The sequence below is a fragment of the Schistocerca serialis genome, chromosome 3, assembly GCF_023864345.2.
Source record: "Schistocerca serialis cubense isolate TAMUIC-IGC-003099 chromosome 3, iqSchSeri2.2, whole genome shotgun sequence".
Classification (NCBI taxonomy): domain Eukaryota; kingdom Metazoa; phylum Arthropoda; class Insecta; order Orthoptera; family Acrididae; genus Schistocerca; species Schistocerca serialis.
The window spans coordinates 398,923,979-398,947,438 of NC_064640.1; the positions used below are offsets into that span (position 1 = coordinate 398,923,979).

Below are 23,460 nucleotides of genomic sequence, written 5' to 3' on the forward strand. Positions count from 1 at the left end.
ATATGTTCGGCGGAATATCAAAAAAATGATTCAAATGGCTCTGAGCACTATGGGACTTAACTGCTGTGGTCATCAGTCCCCTAGAACTTAGAACTACTTAAACCTAACTAACCTAAGGACATCACTCACATCCATGCCAAAAATAGCCTTTAATACGAGTATATATAAATACTGAATTATATGTTCGGCGGAATATCAAAAAATGATTCAAATGGCTCTGAGCACTATGGGACTTAACTACTGTGGTCATTAGTCCCCTAGAACTTAGAACTACTTAAACCTAACTAACCTATGGACATCACACACATCCATGCCCGAGGCAGGATTCGAACCTGCGACCGTAGCGGTCTCGCGGTTCCAGACTGTAGCGCCTAGAACCGCTCGGCCACTCCAGCCGGCGGCAGAGTATCCAGTGGCATGCTTGGCTACATCGACGTCAACATGACTACCCTGCAATTCACAATTAAGTCCTGGAAGAAGGTTCATCGAACCATCTTCAAGCTATCTCTCTATCGTTCCACTCTTGTATAGCGAGCGGGAAAATGGAGTACTTAAATCCTTCTGTGCGAGCTCTGATTTCTATTATTTTGATGATCATTTCTCCCTACGTAGCAGGGCGCCAACAGAATATTTTCGCAATCTGATAAGGAATTGGTGACCGAATTTTCACTACAAAATCCTGCCGCAACGAGAAACGTCTTTGTTTCAATGATTGTCACCCCAACTCATGTTTCATATCCGTGGCACTCTTTCATCAAAAAAATGTTCAAATGTGTGTGAAATCTTATGGGACTTAACTGCCAAGGTCGTCAGTCCCTAAGTTTACACACTACTTAACCTAAATTATCCTAAGGACAAACACACACACACCCATGCCCGAGGGAGGACTCGAACCTCCGCCGGGACCAGCCGCACAGTCCATGACTGCTCAGCTAATCCCGCGCGGCTCTTTCATCTATTTCGCGATAATATAAAACGAGCTGCCCTTCTTTGAACTTTTTCGGTGTCCTCCGACAGTCCCGTCTGGTGTGAATGCCACACCGCACAGAGGGCGGACAAGCATGGTGTAAGCAGTCTACTTAGTGGACCTATTGCACTTTCTACGTGTTCTGCCAATAAATCGCAGTCTTTGGTTTGCTTTACACACAACATTATCTATGTGATCGTTCCGATTTAAGTTATTCGAAATTGTAATCCTTAAGTATGTAGCTGAATTTACAACATTTGGATTTTTGTTATTTAGTCGTAATGGAAATTTAGCGGATTTCTTTTAGCACTCATATGAATGCATTCACACTCTTCATTATTTAGAGTTAGTTGACACGGTTCACACCATACAGTTACCTTGTCTAAATCATTTAGAAGTTGTTTTCGACCATCTGATCACTTTAGAAGGCGGTAAATGACAGCGTCATATGGAACAGCAGAGGGCTTCCTTGGGGGACGCGAGATATTACTTCTGATTTACTCGCTGATTTTCCGTCAGTTACTGCGAAATGTGACATTTCTGACAGGAAATCATGAATCCAATCACACAACTGAGCCGATGCGGCATAGGCACGCAATTCAATCAGAAGACGTTTGAAAATTTGAAATTTGTGGGAAGGTCTTATGGGACCAAACTGCTGAGGTCATCGGTCTCTAAGCTTATGTACCACTTAATCTAACTTAAACTAACTTAAGCTAAGGTCAACACATACAGCCATGCCCGAGGAGGACTCGAACCTCAGACGGAGGGAGCCGCACGGACCGTGACAAGACGCCCCAGACCGCGCGGCGGAAGACTTTTCCTTCTGGAAATCTAAAAACATGGAATCCATTTGACATCCCCTCTCGATAGCCCTCATAACTTCGTGAGACTAAAGATTTAGTTGTGTTTCATAAGAACGACATTTTCTGAATCCGTGCTGACTATTTGTCAATAAATCATTTTCTTCGAGGTGATTCATAATGTTCGAAAATAGTATAAGTTACAAAATCCTACTGCAAATCGAATTTAGTGATATGGGTCTGTAATTCAGCGAATTACTCCTATTTCCTTTCTTGGGTATTGGTTTGACTGGTACAGCTTCCCAGTCTTTGGGTACTGATCTTTCGAAGAGCGAGCGGTTGTATGTGATTGCTAAGTATGGAGCTATTGTATCAGCATATTCTGAGAGAACCCTGACTGGTATACAATCTCGACTGGAGACCTTGCCTTTATTAAGTGACCTAAGATGCTTTGCTATAACGAGAATATCCACTTCTAAGTTAGTCATGTTGGCAGTTATTCTATATTCGATTTCTGGAATATTTGCTTAGACTTCATTGGTGAAGGAGTTTCGGAGAACTATGTTTAGTAACTCTGCTTTAGCGGCACTGTCGTCAGTGACATCACCATTGTTATTGCACAGTAAGGTACTGATTGCGTCTTGCCGCTGGTGTACTTTACATATGGTTAGAATATCTTTGGGTTTCCTGCCAGATTTCGAGACAGAACTTCGTTACGGAAACTATTAAATGCATCTCACATTGAAGTTCGCGCTAAATTTGGGCTTCTGTAAAACTTCACCAATCTTGGGGATTTTGTGTTCCTTTAAATTTGGCATGCTTTTTTCGTAGCTTCTGCAACGATGTTCTGACCCATTTTGTGTACCATATGGAATCAGTACCATCTCATATTAATTTATCTGGCACATGTCTCTCAATTGCCGTCGATACTATCTCTCTGAATTCAAACCACAGGTGGTCTTCATTTACATAGTCAGAAAGACGTCGAACGAAATTTTTTTTTTTTTTTTTTTTTTTTTTTTTTTTTTTTTTTTTTTTTACAGATGTACTTTGCGTTTATTTTTGGTGGATTTGGATGTTACGGTATTCAGTCTCGCTACAAATGCCTTGTGATCATTAATGCCTGTATGTTGAGTGATGTTCCCAATTTGCTCAGGATTACGTGTTGATAAGAGGTCATGAATGTTTTCGCAACCATTTACACTTCTAGTAGGCTCCTGAACTAACTTTACGTTTAAACATGTATTTTTGTTAGCATATCGGGGGTAGATTCGAGTCACCATCACCTATAATTGTATGAGTAGGGTACCTATTTGAAACAAGACTCAAGTTTTCTTTGAAATGCTCAGCAACTGTATCATCTGAGTCAAGGGGTAGGTAAAACTAATTAATTATCAATTTAAATGGGTTCAAATGGCTCTGAGCACTATGGGACTTAACATCTATGGTCATCAGTCCCCTAGAACTTAGAACTACTTAAACCTAACTAGCCTAAGGACAGCACACAACACCCAGTCATCACGAGGCAGAGAAAAATTATCAATTTATTCCGGCTGTCAAGTATAACCTCTATCCATTCTAAAACACAGGAACTATCTACTTCAATTTCACAACAATGTAAACTAATTCTGACAGCAATAAACACTCCACCGCCAACTGTACATAATCCATCATTTCTCAATACGGTGAGGTCCCTTGAAAAAATTTCAGTTAAAATTATTTCCGACTTTAGCTAGCTTTCCATACCTATAACGATTTGAGCTTCAGTGCTTTCTATTAGCGCTGGAGCTCTGGTCCTTTCCTAACACAGCTACGACAATTTACAACTACAATAATGATTATTGCTAGGTCTACCTTCCTGTGTTTGCCCTGCACCCTTTTAGACTGGCGCCCTTTCTGTAGTTTCCCGAAACACTACAACCCAAAAAACCAACCAGTCTCCTCCACACAGCCCCTACTACCCGTATAGCCGCTTCCTGTGTGTAGTCTCTCACTGTCTCAGTCAGCCAGGTTGTATTTCATCTCAGTGACTAAGATTTTTAGCTGCGAGGAGTGAACATGACTGAAATGATACTGAATAATCGTCGAGGACTCGACGAACCAGCCGACGGTCTGAGAAAGGCAACAGCAAGTCACACCTGTTATGGCGTTGCGAAGAAAATGGTTCAAATGGCTCTGAGTACTATGGGACTTAACATCTGAGGTCACCAGTCCCCTAGACTTAGAACTACTTAAACCTAACTAACCTAAGGACATCACACACATCCACGCCCAAGGCAGGATTCGAACCTGCGACCGTAGGAGCAGCGCGTTCCGGACGGAAGCGCCTAGAACCGCTCGGCCACGTTGCGAAGAGTACTAAGCGTGAGTTCCTGAAGCACAGTTACTCTAGTCTGATACTTGAAGGTAACTATTCAACGTAACACATGACATGAGAAAATGAAGCAAATTATTTCGGAGAATTTTAAACACAACTGGATCAATATCTTTTTATCCATGTCGGCTTAAGGAACCTCTGTGTTTATCTCAAGTTAGCTTATGTGAAATCAGAGCGAGCTACGTAGAATGGCATCTGTGGATTCTTAATATCTACGTGCCTCACTTATCGTACTCCAGAGACTAAATACATTCAGAAATTAACACTCTGTTCTTCAGCTGTTCGTTATGTATAAAGAAAAGTAAAACCGAGGAGAAGAAAGAATAAAGAAAAAACAATAAAGACTAATCTTAGGAAACCATCATAATTAAAAAAGGTAAAAAGATTAGCAACAAAGTCTCGTTGAGGAAGATTACAAACTCAATTAGGACATTGACAAGGAAATATATCAGTCGCGTCCTTTTCAGTGGAACCATCATGGCAAGCACCTTCACTGATTTAGAGAAACCATAAACCATGGTAAACCTAATTGTCGGTTGCCAGACGAGGATTCGAACCACGGTCCTCTCGAATGCGAGTCCATTGCCTTAAGCTCTATGCTACATCTCTCACTAGAATTCCTGCTAACAAAAAGGCGTTCACTCCACCAGCTTGACATAGTAAAGACGGATTACATGCGCGAAAGTATCACCAGATTCAAGGAAACGCGCAAAAACGTTGCACTTAAAACAGTGTTATCGCAAAGTAAAATGCATCACTAAACCTATACAGAAGCATAAGAGGAACAGCGGGGTTCAAATTCTCATCCAGCCCTCTGGATTCAGCTTTCCCGTGGAATAAACTGAAATAAATTTAGTTTAGTAACTTAGGTGTGTATCCATCCTAACAGACTTTACTAACTGTAGCAAGTATCTATTCTTTTACACGGCTTATGATGTCAAAAAGTAAATACTTACCGATAAATAAATGAAAAGAGTGTTACGTTGCATAATATTAGCCGTATTCCATGTATCAAGTGAAGAGGGGTTTCTGAGTAGTGTAAAGAAGGCAAAGGTTTACATTTTATTTAAGTACAATTGAAATATGTTGCTTAACATTATGAAATATTAATGTATCCCAGTGATATTATTAAATTTCATAGTAACCCACGCTCCTCTATGCTATGCTAGCACATTTGTTAAAATACAGCGAGGTCTTTCTCCAACGAAAAGAGAGAGAGGAAATGACAGAACTGTCCTTTTTCTTCTTTCACTGCATACCGCTGATTTATTTTGTGGATTGGTTTTCCTGATCGATTACTATCACTATAGTGGTGAAAAGAAAAAGTCATATGATATCACTTTACGAGAAGTTATGAAACTCATAAACGTTTGGAATGTCGAAGTACACAGGTTATGAAGTAACTCTCTCTCTCCGTTCGAACAGGCCTCAGAAGGCCCAATGGTACCAACTGATCGGTGTGTCATCCTCAGAAAGCCACCAGCCTGACAATACAGGTCGAAACTAAGTTTGTATTGACGTGTCTTGTCAAGCTGTTGGACTTTCGCTATTTTCCTACTATTCTTCAATCTGCGCAAATTTTATAAAGATGACTACTTCATGCGTCATACAGGATCATCCTCTTATAAGGCAGTCTACGGAACAGCTGACCATTTCTGGAACCTAATCATACACTGTTCTCACAATAATACCTGCAGTATTGTTGCGTTGCAAATAATGAGCATTCGAAGCAACATTTACTCAGGCAACTGGACATTTTCCTATACTTCCGTCATCCTGCGAGATTGCGGTCTACAACCTGGGTTGCTCAAGGTGATGTTTTTAAACTACGTACTGTAATTGTCTTCGTATTTGAGAATACATGTTACTGCATGACTACATCTTATGATGCTTTCCAATGCATATTCACGGCTTTTACAAGTTTTGGACGATTTGAAGATGGTTGCGGATAGCAACCGCAACTAGTTATCGTACTTTAATTGTGACAGGAAAATTACAGTCTAGGCATTAAAAGTTTTTTTACCTTAAGAAATGTTTATTTCATAAACCACTTAAACACAATATCAGGCTTCACTGCTTTGAAGAAGTATCTTTTTAACGAATGAAGTTACCTGACAACACACTGAAGAGCCAAAGAAACAGGTACATCTGGCTAATATCGTGTAGGGCCCCTATGAGCACGCAAAAGAGCCGCAACACGACGTGGCATGGACTCGATTAATATCTGTGGTAGTCCTGGAGGGAATTGACACCATGAATCCTGCAGGACTGTCCATAAATCCGTAAGAGTACGAGGGGCTGGAGATTTCTTCTCAACAGCACGTTGCAAGGCATCCCAGATATGCTCAATAATGTTCATATCTGGGGAGTTTAGTGGCCAGCGGCAGTGTTTAACCTCAGAAGAGTGTTCCTGGAGTCGCTCTGTAGCAATTCTGGACGTGTGGAGTGTCGCATTGACCTGCTGGAATTGCCCAAGTCCGTTGGAATGCACGGACATGAATGGATGCAGGTTATCAGACTGGATTCTTAGGTACGCGTCACCTGTTAGAGTCGTATCTAAACGTGTCAGGGGCTACACATCACTCCAGCTGCACACGCCCCACACCATCAGGGAGCCTGCACAAGCTTGAACAGTCTCCTGCTGACATGCTGGGTACATTAATTCATGAGGTTGTCTCCATACCCGTACATGTCCATCCGCTCGATACAATTTGAAACGAGATTCGTCCGACCAGGCAACATGTTTCCAGTCATCAACAGTCCAATCTCGGTGCTGACGGGCCCAGGCGAGGTGTAAAGCTTTGTGTCGTGCAGTCATCAAGGGTACACGAGTGGGCCTTCGGCGCCGAAAGCCCATATCGATGATGTTTCGTTGAATGGTTCGTACGCTAACACTTTTTGATGGCCCAGTATTGAAAACTGCAGCAATTTGCGCAAGGGTTGCATTTCTGTCACGTTGAACGATTCTCTCCAGACGTCGGTGGACCAGTTCTTGCAGGATCTTTTTCCGGCCGCAGCGATGTCGGAGATTTGATGTTATACCGGGTTCCTGACATTCACGGCACACTTGTGAAATGGTCGTACAGAAAAATCCCCACTTCATCGCTACCTCGAAGATGCTGTGTCCCATCGCTCGTGAGCCGACTATACCGCCACGTTCAAACTCACTTAAATCTTGAAACCTGCCGTTGTAGCAGCAGTAACGGATCCAACAACTGCGCCAGACACTTGCCTTATATAGGCGTTGCCGACCGCACCGCCGTATTCTGCCTATTTACATATCTCTGCAGTTAAATAAGCGTGCCTATACCAGTTTCTTTGGCGCTTCAGTGTAGTTTCCCGAGCTTCAAGAGGTCAGAAGCCGAGTCCAGCGCCTGAAAGTGAAATATTAGGATTTTTGGCTTGAATGAGGTGAGGTATGGAAGAAGTTGGCTTTTCCGGTATCGGACTCACTTGAAATTGTCAAATCTCCCTTAACTGTTCCTTTAAAACTCTTTGCTATTTGCTGACTGAACTGCCACACATTTAATCAAATACCATTGCGGATATGACTTGAGGAACGCGGTCTTTGATAGCTGTACGCTGACTTCATTCATAATCAGATGATCGCTGAAAAATGCAATCGAATAAACCCAGAGATTACGATTGTAAGAGGGCTCACACCACAGTATTAGCCTATAACCTGCGGTCCTGACGGTGCGCGACGAATTTTTCACGGCCTCACAGCGTCAGTTAAAATTTTTCACAAGGCAGAGAAGCAGCATGTAGTGACATAACTGCGTGATATCTCTCCTGAGAGAGGCAAAATACTTGACGTGTTCTTTGCAGTTCGAGGAGAAACCATCATGTTCTATGTAAATGAATGCAGAGGCACTGTCATCACTGAGTAATGTCATGTGGGTAAAAGATGCAGTATTTCTCGCTGACGCAACCGTGAGCTTCAGTACTTTACTTATGTAATTAAAAGCAAAGATTTTCTGATGACTATCATGTGCAATTAGAGTGGCATATTCATAAACTCTGTGTACTTGAAAACAATGTAGCCATCTTTAGTTACGTGCACGTTATGAAGCCATTTTATGTTGCGACTGATTCATTACACTATATTGCTTTGGAAGCTAATTAGTGTTAGTTACATTAATTAGTTTTAAACAATGTACAGTGTGAGTCTCCAAATTCGGTGACTGCTCTCAGACAATAAAGGAAACAATGAGTTACAAACAAAATATCTTTATTGGCATTCAAAAACAATCATCATTAGTGTCACTCTTTCACATTGTCAGTGGGGAGAGATACGCGATCTGTTGGTCTAAAACATGTGTGGCTAAAAATCCTACGTTAAGATTACAAATTTTCTTTACTGATTATCGGCTTCGGGTCATTACCGAGCCCTCTTCAGAAATGTTGCTCACTGAGTGACACTCATTACACATTGTCGTATATTTTTTAAAGCTAAGTCCCACTACATAAACAAAATCCTAATGTGAAAACCTTAGTTTGTTATGTAAGTCGACAACGTTAATCACATTTTATTAGTGATATGCCATCTTCTTAGCCGCATCCGACATACAACCGTTTGAAAATCACAGGCGTCAGTCGCATGTCCTCCTTCACCAGCACTCACATGTGGATACAACTAAGGCTACATTATGCTACGTAGTTTTGTCTTTAATGACCATTCTCAGTGAACGTGTGGTGTAGTATTGTTGATGACCAACTCATCGGTCCAGTAGTTTTAGATAGCCGTCTTAATGGAGTACGGTATCTTGATTTCCTTCAAAATGTGTTACCAGAATACTTGGAAGATATACCTCGGCAACAAGAAACGGTATGTACTTCCAGCATGATGGAGTTCCTGCATATTCGGCACGGCCAGTGACACAGTACTCACTGAAACGTATCGTGGACGTTGGATCGGTTGCCATGGAGTCATTTCTTGGCCACCAAGGTCACCCGATCGTACTGCATTAGATTACTGTTTGTGAGGTTGGCTTAAGACCGAAGTCTACAAGGGCAGAGTGGACACAAAGGAGTACGTTCTCCCTCGTATTTCATATGCGTGTGCTCTAGTATAGGACCGTACACTATCGACAAAAGCTGCAAAATGCATTGCATTTGGCTGTGGAATTTTTGAACATATTTTTTGAGGAAATTTACGCAGTTAAATAAAACACTAGATCACAATGTTTCATTTACTACCACCGGCATTTGTCCTGTTCCCCAATGTTTTCATTAGTTTCATGTGAAACTTTTAATGATAGGAGGTATGTTCATATGACTTTTTGTTCAGAAATACTGTCACCCCTCAAAGCAGGTACCTTTCCTCCTGACTTACCCTGTAAAACTGCCATGCGTAATGAACAGAAGTAGTCTGAGAACCGATCCCTGTGGAGAGCCATATTTTTAGCGGAAAATGTGAAGGTCCACTTCTATTAGTAGTACTGTCTATTTGTAAACTGTAGAGCGAGTAGCGCTTGTTGCTGGGAAGTGGCCTTTACTGGAAGAACGCTGCAGCTGCCATATAGGATGAGTAAGATTCTATTTCCTCTCGAAGAGCACGGCGTTCTTTGATTTACATGGATACCGTTCGTGTGCGTTTCTTGCGTTAGTTATATTAGTTACTTATTTCTGTATTCCATAGGCTGTTAACACATTCTGTGGAAAATAAACACTCCCTGGGCGTGTCAGCTCACTGCTGACTTACAACGTGCGCTACAAAAGGGTCTGTATAGCATTGTGAAACAGCCTGTAGTTGCTGCTTGTGAAGTAGTGGGTGGATTGTGAGGACTCGGCCGCTCACTCTTCAGATTCCACACAGACCATACTTATTTTATGCTGTATTTCCATACAATCCTAGTACCCTGTCCGGTCACTTTAATGTGACCACTGGTAAAACTCTGAATAACCACCTTTTGCACTGCTGACCGCTGCGAGACGTTCAGGAAGAGAGTCGATGAGCTTCTGGAAGGTATCGATGGAGATGTGGAGCCTTGCTGACTCCAGTTCTGTGGCCTGCTGCGCTAGATTTCCCGGTTGAGGATACATTGCGCTTACAGCCCGATCGAGGTGGTCCCACAGATTCTCGATTAGGTTTAAATCCGGGTAGTTTGGTAGGCAGAGGAGTATATGAGTAAGCTGATCCTGGTGTTCTTCAAACCACGCATGTAGGCTACGAACAGTGTGACACGTTGCATTATCCTTATGGTAAGTGCCATCGTGCCGAGGAAAAACAAACTGCAATTTTTTTTTATTATTATTCTCGTTTTTTGATAGGTTGTGATACTTTCTTATTACTTTAGTAAAAGTATGTTCTATAGATATAGTCGATGTTACGTCAATGTAAAAGCTCTCTTTCTGAGGAATGAGTTTGGTCGATTGACTTGATCTACAAGACAGGTTGCACTACTCACAGGAAGATATTTTACACTTTCTTGTTTTAAATTTTGTCTGTTACACGTTGTAAGGCTTCTGCTGCTGAGTAGGAACGGTGATCAAGTAAGAATGATCTTATGATTTTACTGAACAGTGAGAATGATGAAATAATTTTTATCTTATAACTATCGTAATTTTTTCCGCACTATTTGTAATGGAACTTTTATAAGCCAATGTTCATATTGAATGGATATATTACTCTCCTTTTTGCCGTATAATATGTCCCTGGATATTTCAGTTTTTATTTATGTATACTACAGACAAAACAATGCATGTTGATAATGGAGGAAGTGTGCGGTTTAATAGAACTAAAGTAGGAATTTTACGCCCGTCCATTTCGTAAACAGTGTGATTTGCGAGCCAGATAAACCGAGAACTGCGGCTGGAGTGCGCTTCGATCGTGTATATCACGTTACGGCATGTACACTGTATGCACATCTAGAATAGTTTCTCACAACGGGGGAACCTTCCCATCGTACCCCCCTCAGATTTAGTTATAAGTTGGCACAATGGATAGGCCTTGAAAAACTGAACACAGATCAATCGAGAGAACAGGAAGAAGTTGTGTGGAACTATGAAAAAATAAGCAAAATATACAAACTGAGTAGTCCATGTGCAAGATAGGCAACTTCAAGGACACTATGCGCTCGGGAGTGCCGTGGTCCCGTGGTTAGCGTGAGCAGCTGTGGAACTGGGGGTCTCTGGTTCAAGTCGCCCTCGACTGAAAGATTTAATTTTTTATTATCTGACAAACTCTTATGTTTTCATGACTTTTTTGGGAGTGATTATCACATCCACAAGTAAACCTAAATCGGGCAAGGTAGAAAAATCTTTTTACCCATTCGCCAAGTGTACAAGTTAGGTGGGTTGACAACATATTCCTGTCATGTGACGCACATGCCGTCACCAGTGTCGTATAGAATATATCAGACGTGTTTTCCTGTGGAGGAATCGGTTGACCTATGACTTTGCGATCAAATGTTTTCGGTTCCCATTGGAGAGGCACGTCCTTTCGTCTACTAATGGCACGGTTTTGCGGTGCGGTCGCAAAACACAGACACTAAGCTTATTACAGTGAACAGAGACGTCAATGAACGAACGGACAGATCATAACTTTGCGAAAAAAAAGAAGTAAATTTTTCACTCGAGGGGAGACTTGAACCTAGGACCTCTCATTCCGCAACTGCTCACACTAACCACGGGACCACGGCGCTCCTTATCTCACACTATCCTTGATATTGCCTATCTTCCACATGGACTACTCAGTTTGTATATTTTGCTTATTTTTGTCGTAGTTCCAAACAACTTCTTCCTGTTTCCTCCATTGATCTGTGTTCAGTTTTTCAAGGCCTGTCCACTGTGCCAACTTATAACTAAATCTGAGGGGGGTGCGATGGGGAGGTTCCCTTGTAAGTGTTCACCAGCACGTTGAATTCTGCACACTCAAGACGTTCGACAGCACTGTCCGTGTGCCGACGGCTTTAGATCCGCTTAGCGATTTTACCTAGGACCAGAATTTTCTTGGGTACTGGGCAGGATCTTCTGGTAACGTATGATGGGTGGTAATTGTGGTATTCTTTGTGAATCGATCTTTTTGCAGCCGCGCCAATTTCTACTAAGTTTTACCTGTCGTAATTTGCGCGTTCTCCTCTGAGCAGAAAGTGCAACAGCCTTTGCTTTCTCAGCACTTTCGGAATTTCGTTTATGAATCATGGTTGGTTTTTACCGTCCTTAATCCACTTACTCGGCACACACTTCTTCAGAGCATGATTTACGATAAGTTTAAACTTTGCCCGTAGTTCCTCTACATCCATCATACTGGAACTAAATAATGTTAATTCATTGTCTAAGTTGGATGATAAAAAATGCTTATCTGCCCTATCTAGCGGAAATACTCTCCAAGCCTTCTTGACAGATTTATTAGGTTTAGCAACCATAGTCGCTATGATGACATGGTCACTAACCTCCCTGTTACATAGATGTGCCTGGATACTTTTCATCGTATACTGTGTACCCCTTCCATTTTCAAATTTATCAGGCCAGTAGTAACTAGCATAAGTAAAATTGATACGTATGTAGATTTCCAATAACGAGATTAGGCACCAAATTACGAATTTAAGTAAGCGTATTCATAATATTAACAGTATATTGAAAGCATGGGAGATATTCAAGGCCAGAAATTCAGTGAGTCTCGAAAAGATTTCGGTGCGAAATAATATAAAGGAAGTCTTATTGTTATAACTGAGTACACTCCTTAATATAGATATTATTGTTCATGGATACCAATAGGCTTCAAGCAACAGTATTCAACCAAACCATCTACTTTGACCCTAAGAAATCGGGTCTAAAATGAAGTGGAGAAACGAAAATAAATGTGTCAGCCCTTACACCTGACAAATGCAGTAGCTGTAGTTGATCTGCTGTTCTCCTAAGGCAGCACAAATGCTGTGGTAGAGTTCAGTCAAATGACTGAATAGAATCACATACGAAAAATCATCCTTAAGCAATGAAATAAAGGTCATGAAAGAAAATAAGATTTACATTTAACCTTCACAACAGTGTCTGTTAACTCACAGTGATCCAGACAATATCAGTTTATTTCCTGAAGGAAGATAACTAAGAATATGGCAGCGTCTGAAGAAGAGTGTGCATATTTTGTCAAAAAACAGTATCTGTACACTTGTAGGTGCAACAGAATAAAAGAGGTATTCAAAATTTTCCAGAAATTAAGTTTCTTTAAAGTCATACTCAAGAAAACCTTTAATGGATCTCTCATATATTTCTAAATTAATCACATTGAAAGGAACCATTTTGAGCAAAACAAATTCTGAAATAGTGTAATATATTGCTAAAGTACCTATGTACCTATGCTTATGTACAGCACCACATCTACAAGAAATGCTAATGCTAACTGGAATATGACAGCTTTCAGAAACCAAAAACAAAAAAAAGAAACAATAGTAATACTATGTGTTACTTACCAGTATAAAATCTATTTCTGACCTAGCTAGTCTAAAAAATATCAGTGGCATGCTAATTTCTGCAAAACTATTTCTACACAATCTTGAGCAGATAGATGTAATGTCCAACATCTTAAATATCATAGCATATTTATATTGGCAAATAAACAAGAGAAAAAATAATTTTTTTACAGGTACACAAGGAACTTAGTGGATGAAGGAAATGGTAAATTTAACTTGATGATCCTATGTTGGGGTGAAGGACATGGCTCAGCCATTCATGATCATGCAGATGCACATTGTTTCATGAAAGTGTTACAAGGTACCCTCAGTGAAGTGAGATTTGCATGGCCTGAAAAAAACATTGAAGAAGGTGATGAAATAATGGATGAAGATGGGGGACTGAAAGAACTTTCAAGAACTGAGCTTGGTCTGAATGAAGTATGCTATATTAATGGTAAGTTGTAAATAGCAACTAATTTAACCTGTATGAACATATAATTCATTCCACACATCACAGAACACAGTTGTGTTTGTGATCCATACAGCATGTAACCATTCGATAAGGGTGAAACTACAGACACGATGCATACAAAGTCTTTGTTTTATTTGCTAAGAAGAAGAATAGTAAGTGTAAAGGCATACATTTCACAATCAAGTGTTAAATCTGAAATATGTCACCTCAATATTCTAACACTAGTCTTCTAAAAATATATTACAGATTGAATAGATTTAAATCTGACAGTACATCACAAATATTTACTTGTTGTCTACTTTATAGATATGCTTCTGATAAGAATACATCAATCAAAACTAAATTTACTACAGTATGTTGAAATCTCTGTCTAGTTTAACAGCTTAGTGATATAACATAACTTTTGTGTCAGTAATGAACAGTGCCAAATGGTAGAATCAAATTTCTCAGCATGCAGTGCCATAGTTCACTCATATTTTTAATTAAAGCTCCTGTGAATGAAACTATGTCTACTTTCTGTAAAAGCTGCAGTGTACATAGTTTTTTCTGTTAATTTGTTATTTATACTGAGTACATTGTATGACTAAAATCCTATTAAAATATAAAGAAATAATACAGCAATAAAACAGGACACATTCCTCTTATATAGATCCAACATTATCCATATATGAAACCTTAAACATTGCCCAAATTTGTAGCTGTCATTGAGTTTTCTTAATAACACTATATGGATTACCAAAGTGATATTGTTTAACAGCATTGTGTGCTATTCTCAAAGGTTCAAAATTTGAAGTTCTTATTGCACCTAATAAACAAATATTTTAGGTGTTAGTAATGTCCAAGTTTCTTATTTGATTATATAATCCACAGAACAGACTAACAGTTTTGTATAAGGAAGAAGGAGTGCTTTGGGAAGGGTAAGGCAAACATAAGACAAGTGGAACTACGAGAACTGGAAATGGGGAATAGAAATTGACAAAGGCACAGAGTGAAAAAAATGCAGACAGTGTACACACCTACAAGAGACAAGTGTGTTAAAAAAGCAGGAATGTGGAAAATAATTGGAGTAAAACAGAAAGAGAGCTGTCAAGAAAATAGGAATAGAGGAAGTAGAGGATGTAGCATTTTTAAAACTTCAGCTAGGTGATGCCCGGAAAGAGGGAGTGTAATGAAAAGCTAGTTTTCACATACTTAGTTCAGAGTAATTCATGGCAGGAGTAAGGATATATATGACTGAGGTGATAAAATGGCTGTGTTAGCCATTTTTCTTTTGTAGAAAAGTTTGATGTACTATTTCTCACTAGAATTTTATCTCGGAACTCTTTGACTCTGACCATTTATGCTTATCAGCTACTGTACGGCAGCCGTACTGAAAACAAGACTGAGCCATAATTGCAGAAAGTTACTCGGTCTAATCAACAGACATAACATTGCAATGTAAAAGAGTTCCTGTTAACATTTAGCGTCCTTGGTTTAAATATTGCCCTTACTGTGATCTATGATTTTGTCATGGTTTCAACATAGGCCTTCAAGTGAGTAGATTTATGATATGAAGGATGCTGCAGAAGTGTGTTGAAAAGCTTGTTCCCACCTACTTAGTTCAGAGTAATTGGTGGTGGGGGTAGGGATATAGATAACTGAAGCGATGAAAGGACTCTGTTAACAAAAGGTCAATGTACCTATAGGTGACAGATGGTTATTTTTAGCAAGATACTGACACAAATATTCCGTACAATGACTTTTTTCCGAGATAGAGTATATTTTATGTAGATTGTTTCCTTACCTTTTTTGAACGCAGTTTCTGTTTAGCCCATCTACCACCTTTCCTCTGTGTGTGTACTGCATATCTTTACTGAATCATTGAATTTACAGTTAGTCATGTGACTGTATGAGTACTGGAAACTATGGGAGTATTAAAGTAAGATAACTGTTTCACTGTACAAGTGGTAGCTAAAAATAATAATACACAATGAGCAGATGTCAAATATATTTACAGCTTCTGGGGTGATATTTCACCTACTACAACTTTCTGAATGGTCAACCATCAGAAAATGACGTTTTTTCCTCGATTAGATTAGATTAGATTAGTTTTTCGTTCCATAGATCTGTGCTGAGGAGATCCTTGTGGATGTGGAACACGTCAAATTATAATTTTTTTAAAGCTGAAGTAACAATACTAATAGTATGAATATATACAATACATCATTTGCTTCTATTAAAATATTTGTCAATGGAGTAGAAGGAATTTGCCACTAGTAAGTCATTCAGGCTCCTTTTAAACTGATCTTTATTTGTAACTCAATTTTTTATGTTTGCTGGCAAATTATTGAAGATGAGTGTTCGTGAGTAGTGACCCCTTTTTGAACTAAAGTGATTGCTTTTAAGTCCTTGTGCAGACCATATTTGTTCCTGGTATTGTATGCATGAACTGAGCTGTTTGTTGGAAAAAGAGATATGTTATTTAGGACAAATTTCATTAAGAAGTAAATATACTGAGAAGCAGTAGTTAGTATACCCAGTTCTTTGAAGAGGTTTCTACAGGACATCCATGAGTTTACTCCACAAATAATACATATTACACGCTTTTAGACTCTGAAAACTTTATTTTTTACTTGAAGAGTTACCCCAAAATATTATACCATATGACATTATGGAATGAAAGTAGGCAAAGTATGCAAGCTTTTTCATTTTTATGTCACCTATGTCTGCTAACACTCGAATTGCAAATACCGATTTGTTAAGGCGTTTCTTCAGTTCTGTGGTGTGCTCCTCCCAACTGAATTTATTATCAAGTTGTAATCCCAGGAATTTAAGACTGCCAACCTCTTCTATCTGCTCTTCTTCATACTTTATGCATATGCTGGGTGGAAACCTCTTACAGGTTCTGAATTGCATATAGTGAGTCTTTTCGAAGTTTAATGTCAGTGAGTTGGCTTTAAATCATTTATTAATATCCATGAAAACATCATTAGCAGATCTCTCTAGAACTACACTCGACATACTATTTATTGCAATACTTATGTCATCTGCAAACGAACTCTGCTTCTGGCAGTGTAACTGATGAGAGATGATTAATGTATACAAGAAAAAGCAATGGCCCTAAGATGGATCCTTGTGGGACACCGCATGTAATTTCTTCCCATTCTGATGATAACTGATGACTTAATTCACTAGTCCCTTGCACTGACACCCTCTGTTTCCTGTTAGCAAGGTATAACTTGAACCATTTTGCAGCACTGCCTGTGACACCATAGAATTGTAATTTATTAAAAAGAATGTTGTGGTTCACACAATCGAATGCCTTTGACAAATCACAGAAAATACCTGCTGCTTGTAACTTGTTATTTAATGAATTAAGTACATTTTCACTGTAGGTGTAAATAGCCTTCTCGATATCAGAACCCTTCAGAGATCCAAACTGTGTTCTTGATAATATGTTATTTGTGATCAGATGGTTGAGAAGCTGCCTGTACATTACTTTTTCTAAAATTTTTGAGAATGCTGGTAAAAGTGAAATCGGTCTGTAGTTTGATGGTATCTCTTTATCCCCTTTCTTGAATAGAGGCTTAACATCTGCATATTTTAGCCAGTCAGGAAATGTCCCAGTTATAATTGACTGATTACACAAGTAACACAGAATTGTACTAAACTCACAAGAACATGCCTTAATTAACTTTGTTGATATTTCATCGTAGCCACTAGAATGCTTTCTGTTTAAAGATTTTATTATGGAAGTTATTTCTTTTGATGAAGTGAGTGACATATTCATTTACCTGAAGCTATTTGTAAAGGCTAGTTTCAGATATTCAAGGGCATTATTTACTGATTTTGACAATCCCAATCTATCAATAACGGATATAAAGTACTTGTTAAATAGATTTGCCACACTATGCCCTTCGGTTACTTATGTGACATCTACCCTTAGTGATATTTGCTCCTGTTCCTTTCTGGTTCTACCAGTCTCCTCTTTCACTATATCCCATATTGTTTTTATTTTGTTCCCTGACATTGCTATCTTCTTGTAGTGCATTTCTTTAGATGTCTGAATTACTTTTTTTAATATTTTAGAGTATTCTTTGTATTTAGCTAAATCATCAGCGTTGGAGCTATTCTTGGTCGACAGATACATTTTCCTTTTTGTCTTACAGGAAATCTTTATTCCTTGTGTAATCCATGGTTTTATTATAGTCTTCTGTTTAATTTGAGTAACTTTTAGAGGAACACAGTTTTCAAACATGGTACTGACATTGTTCATGAATGTGTTACATTTTTCATTCATGTCATGAGCACTATAAACATCTTTCCAGTTCATATATTTGAGCAGTTTTCTAAAACACTCAATTTTTGGTTGATTGACTACTCTCCCTTACTCAGATTTAGCAGTCTTGATAATCTGCTTAGAATTTACATTTAAAACAAGGAGCTGCATGTCATGATCTGATAGTCCATTTATAACAGGTTTTATGATATGATTTTGTTCCTTTGATTTGTTTATAAAAATGTTATCAATAACTGTCCTTGAGGATTTAGTGATCCTAGTTGGAAAGTTTACAGTGTGAGTTAGATCAAAAGATGACATTACTAACTGCAGTAAATGTTTACTGGAAGATTGCATTAGTAAATCTGTATTAAAGTCACCAGCAATCAAAATTTCTTTGTTTCTTCCTGTTAAATAACCCAAAAGAGCTTCTAGATGATTTATGAATAGATTATAATTTCCTGCAGGTGCTCAGTAAATAGTTACTATTATATAGGATCTGTTATGGAACTCTACTTCTGTTGCACATGCTTCTAGATGCTGCTCTAAACAGAATTTATTAATGTCAATGTTCTTGAATTTATGGCAGTTTTTAATAAACGTGGCAACTCCTCCTCCATCCATATCTACTCTGCAGAAGTAGGAAGCTAGCTTAAATCCTGAAATGTCTAAAATATCTATACCAGTGGTCACTTGATGTTCAGAGAGGCAGATTATATCAATTTGGTTAGATGAATTCATTTCATTGATACAAATGAGTAGTTCATCAACTTTACTTCTGAGTCCCGGAATGTTCTGGTGTAATAAAGATAACTGATACTGCATACTAATGGGATTATAACTGCTTTGGCGGAGATGAACTGGCAGTTACTGATTACTTTCTGTTCAACATTGTTTACATGGAGGCTGTATGCTAAAATCTCACTCCTGTTCATCTGTTTTCTCAAACTGAGTGTGTCTGCCAATCTCTCTTAAAACTCGTTTTCTTTCCCCCTTCCCTATCCAAAAAAGGCATCCCTCTGACACCTGTGACCACTAGTATTTTACCACTTGTGACAGTGTCCCTCCTTAATTTTTCTGCAATCAACTTTCAACATATGGTACAAAAGGGGTACGTTTCCCAGTTCATGTTAAATCTTAATAAGAAGCTCAGGGTAATGCCCAGGGACAGCAACACATTATGAACAACATTCAGCACAGTTCTGCATCTAGTAGACAATGGCTTCTGTAATGCATATATCCCCACTTCACTTACAATGTGTGCAACATCTTTGCAATGGAGGCAGTGCTGCTCAACTTGATGTTATTTGGCAATGATTTACCACAGATCATGAGATGCTTTTATTTACAGTCTTTACTAACGCAAACATATTTACATTGGTTGGAATAAACAACATGTGATGATCGCTGATAGTCACAGAACAACACTTGTTTCACAAGTCAATTAGTGTGTATGATCAAAGCTTTTGTCTTTTAACGTGTAAATATCAGCACACAATTACTTGCATTTCCTGGGAAATACATTGTACTGACCACACAGGATTCAGTGAGCTTCCAGAATTGTGGAACCCCTCAACATTCAGCCAGACATATGAAGAAATACATCAATTATATTTACATTGGCAGGAACTAATATTATGCAGCACAACCCTAGAGGCTGATGATTATTTTTAAATAATAATTCCTGCTTTCAATGTAAATAGACATTCTGAATACCAAAACACTTGAGCACTAATTGGTTCCATTGCAGAGCACTAAAATATTTATTCCAATAAACTTTCATGTAGATACATCTAGTACCAAACCTTCATGTATCTATTTACATGTCATTTTACCACTCCTTGTTAATTCAGTTACTACTGAAATAATGACAAACTGCTATAATAGGTACTATGAGTATATGGTTTGTGAGACATAATTTACTTTCTCAAGCATAGTTTACACAATAAGTTTTAAGTCATTTGTAATATTTCAGATTCACTGGGTCTTCATCGAGTTGAAAATCCAAGCCACACAGAGCCAGCTGTTAGTCTTCACCTCTATTGTCCTCCATTTGACACATGTTCTGTATTTAATCAGAGAACTGGAAAAAGGACACAATGCAATGTTACATTCTGGTCAAAATATGGAAACAAAACCAGCAAGGTAAGAACTTATAAAGTACTGTAAACAACGAACTCTCAAATATGTATGAGGAGCTAGTTATAATTAATCAGTTAAACCATTATTTATAAAGAATTAAACTGCCTTATATTTTGAAAAATAAACTCCAAGAGTAAGAAACTCATATACATTGCTGTTTCATTCAGAACTTGTATGTTATAATCAATATTTAAATGTATATTTTTAAGTAACACAAACACACACACACACACACACACACACACACACACACACACACACACACACACACACACACACACAAAAACACACAAAATAGAGAAAAATAGTGAAAGTTAATGGCATATTGACATTCCACTTAGAAATTTCCAAAATTTGTGTGCAAACCATTAAGAGAAACACAGTTCTCAGTAGCTGCCCTTTCAGAAAAATGATCAGTCTTCAGAATATGCATCTACTCGCTGGTTTTCTAAAACCTTGTAGGTATAATTCGAGAAGTATGGAAAAAAATCAGTTCTGTCAGTCCATAAAATCATACAGTTCTACTCTATACTTAAAAAAAAAAAAAAGACTGGTGAGTGATTTCTCAGTTATTTCTTATTTCTTGCAGGTAATATCACATACAAATCAAATATTTCACTGCCATTTCAAAAGAGTTTGTTGCATTCTGTTGGGTTTCCTGATGTTTCTACATAATTTGATTATCATCACCATCATCATATTCATTTGAAGCATTATGTATTGTTGTTTTATCTGCTATGGTACCCATTGCTTCCTCAGTCTTCCTGGACTACATCTACCAAATGTGTTAAAACTTCTTATCTGGAGAGGTAATGTCTCTCCAATTATTATTTTGAAATACTTATTCCAGTAGTACTTTATTGAGGATATTACATGTATTCAGTTATTTCCTAAATTCCATATTTCAAAAACTCTCATGTTTTGTACATCCCTGTACTTGTCTTAGAAATCTTATCTCTGTTGCTTGTGTGGAACTTCTTGGCATTTATTTATAACCCACAATTCATGTATCTAAAAAAGCCTAGGAACAGCCATTATCTTGTAAAATTTCAGTCTTATTTATTTACTTGTTTTATTTTTAGAAAACTCTTCCTTATTCTACATATATTCTCAAAATTTGCTAATATCTTCTCTATGTCTTTTTCACACTAATATGTGACACTGCACCCAAGCCGGCCAGAGTGGCCGAGTGGCTATAGGTGCTACAGTCTGGAATCGCGCAATTGCTATGGTCGCAGGTTCGAATCCTGCCTCGGTCATGGATATGTGTGATGCCCTCAGGTTAGTTAGGTTCAAGTAGTTCTATGTTTTAGGGGACTGATGACCTCAGAAGTTAAGTCCCATAGTGCTCAGAGCCATTTTTTGAACTGCACCCAAAGTAGCTAAAAAATTTGAGCTGTCTGTTTATTCTGCTGTTAACCAAAACTTTTTTTCCTACAGGGTGTTTTCTTTTAAGAGCCATTGACTTTGTCTTATTTTCTGAAAAATTCATATTGTACTCTACACAAGTCTTATATAATATATGTATTCTCCTTAGCAGGTCATTTTCATTTTCCATCAGCAGCATGATGCCTGCATATGAAAATCAATTCAAGTGGAAAGTTTTGTTAATCTCAATTTCCCTGTTAAAGATCTCTTTCCATTTCCAGATTGTGTTATATAAATAAATGTTAAAAATTGTGGGTGAAATGCTGCATCCTTGTCAAATTCATTTTTTTTGTTATAGACTGTGTTAAGGCACTACTTATATCTAAACTTATAGATTTACTTATACAGATTCTCTAAAACATTTATTACATGTTGTGGATATCCTCTTTTCCATTTACTAACTTAACATAAGAAACTTTCATAATTATGGACAATAAACATTACCAAATTAGGAACATATTTTTGCAGTTTGCATCAATTTTTCGATTGTGAAGCACAAATTATCTTAAGCCTTCAGTGTAGTGCTGCAGTCAATATCACATACAAAGTAAATAGTCACCTGTCACTTCAAAAGTGTCTGTTGCTTTCCATTTGTACTTCTCAGGTCATTTACAAAGTATAAAATAAGAAACTAACAATAATAAATTTAAAAGATACTTTTAATTTTTATTTTGATCTTTTTCAGGATGAACAAGGACATTTCATAGAGGACAACTGAAAATGTTATATTTTATGTGCAAGAAACTTTATTTTGGATGGAAATTCAGTTACTATTTTGTGTATGAATCAAAATCAAAACTCAGAATTTCAGGTGGGATATTGCGTGTAGAAAGTATACCAAACTGTAAATTCCAGAATTATTGCTGAATTTCAAATTCAAACATGGAAGTCTCCTTACTTAAGCTATACACTGCACAAATGTAAATGTAAATGTATATACATACTATGTCAATAAATTAAACTTATATCTTTTAGTTCTTTAGTTATTCTTTGATGAATGTTCAAACACATTAAACACTAATACCTGGGTAATACAAACCTGAAGTATTACTATGCTTGCTGCTTGCAGAGTTACAGTAGCATACGATTTATAATATACTAAGTAAGCCCTTGATACAGTTCTGTGTGATGATTGAGTGTGTTGACTGAACAGCTCCACCATCACTGTGTTGCTTCATTTAAACAGTTATTTACTATGTAAGTGAATAAACATTATTGTTATAATGTCATCAAGTAATAAATACATTAAAATACTTTGTATTAGAGTAGGTTTGACTCTTCATTGGATGTATGACATAGAAAATACCCTGTGTAATTATACTTAGGTTTACCATATACAGAACACTATATGGAAATAGTTCACTTCACAAGAGGAGTGAGGTTAGGAGTCTACACTTTGTGATACTGGTATTAAGTTTTCTTCTCCCTGGCTCTGGCATTATGAAGCCACTCAACATATGGATGCCTATTTTTCTCATTTTAGTTTTCAATAAAATATAATATATTTCCCATCACCCTTACTGCAAATGTAAACATCACGTTTTCTTTTTTGACACATTTGATCATTCACTTCCTCATATGTAAAAAAAAATGTGAACATAAGAAGCAAACTGACAAA

The 23,460-nt window shown here is 38.0% G+C and overlaps 1 protein-coding gene across 1 annotated transcript in view; it reads left to right on the plus strand.

The window, feature by feature from the left end:
* The window catches only part of LOC126470253 (cysteine dioxygenase type 1), a 132,602-nt gene extending 109,786 nt beyond the window's left edge, over positions 1-22,816 (plus strand). Inside the window, exons 2-4 of the mRNA XM_050097967.1 lie at positions 13,734-13,996; positions 20,248-20,417; positions 22,528-22,816. Coding sequence (XP_049953924.1) covers positions 13,734-13,996; positions 20,248-20,417; positions 22,528-22,560 — 466 coding nt within the window. The 3' untranslated portion in view covers positions 22,561-22,816. The remainder of the gene's footprint in view (positions 1-13,733; positions 13,997-20,247; positions 20,418-22,527) is intronic.
* Positions 22,817-23,460: the final 644 nt, after the last annotated feature.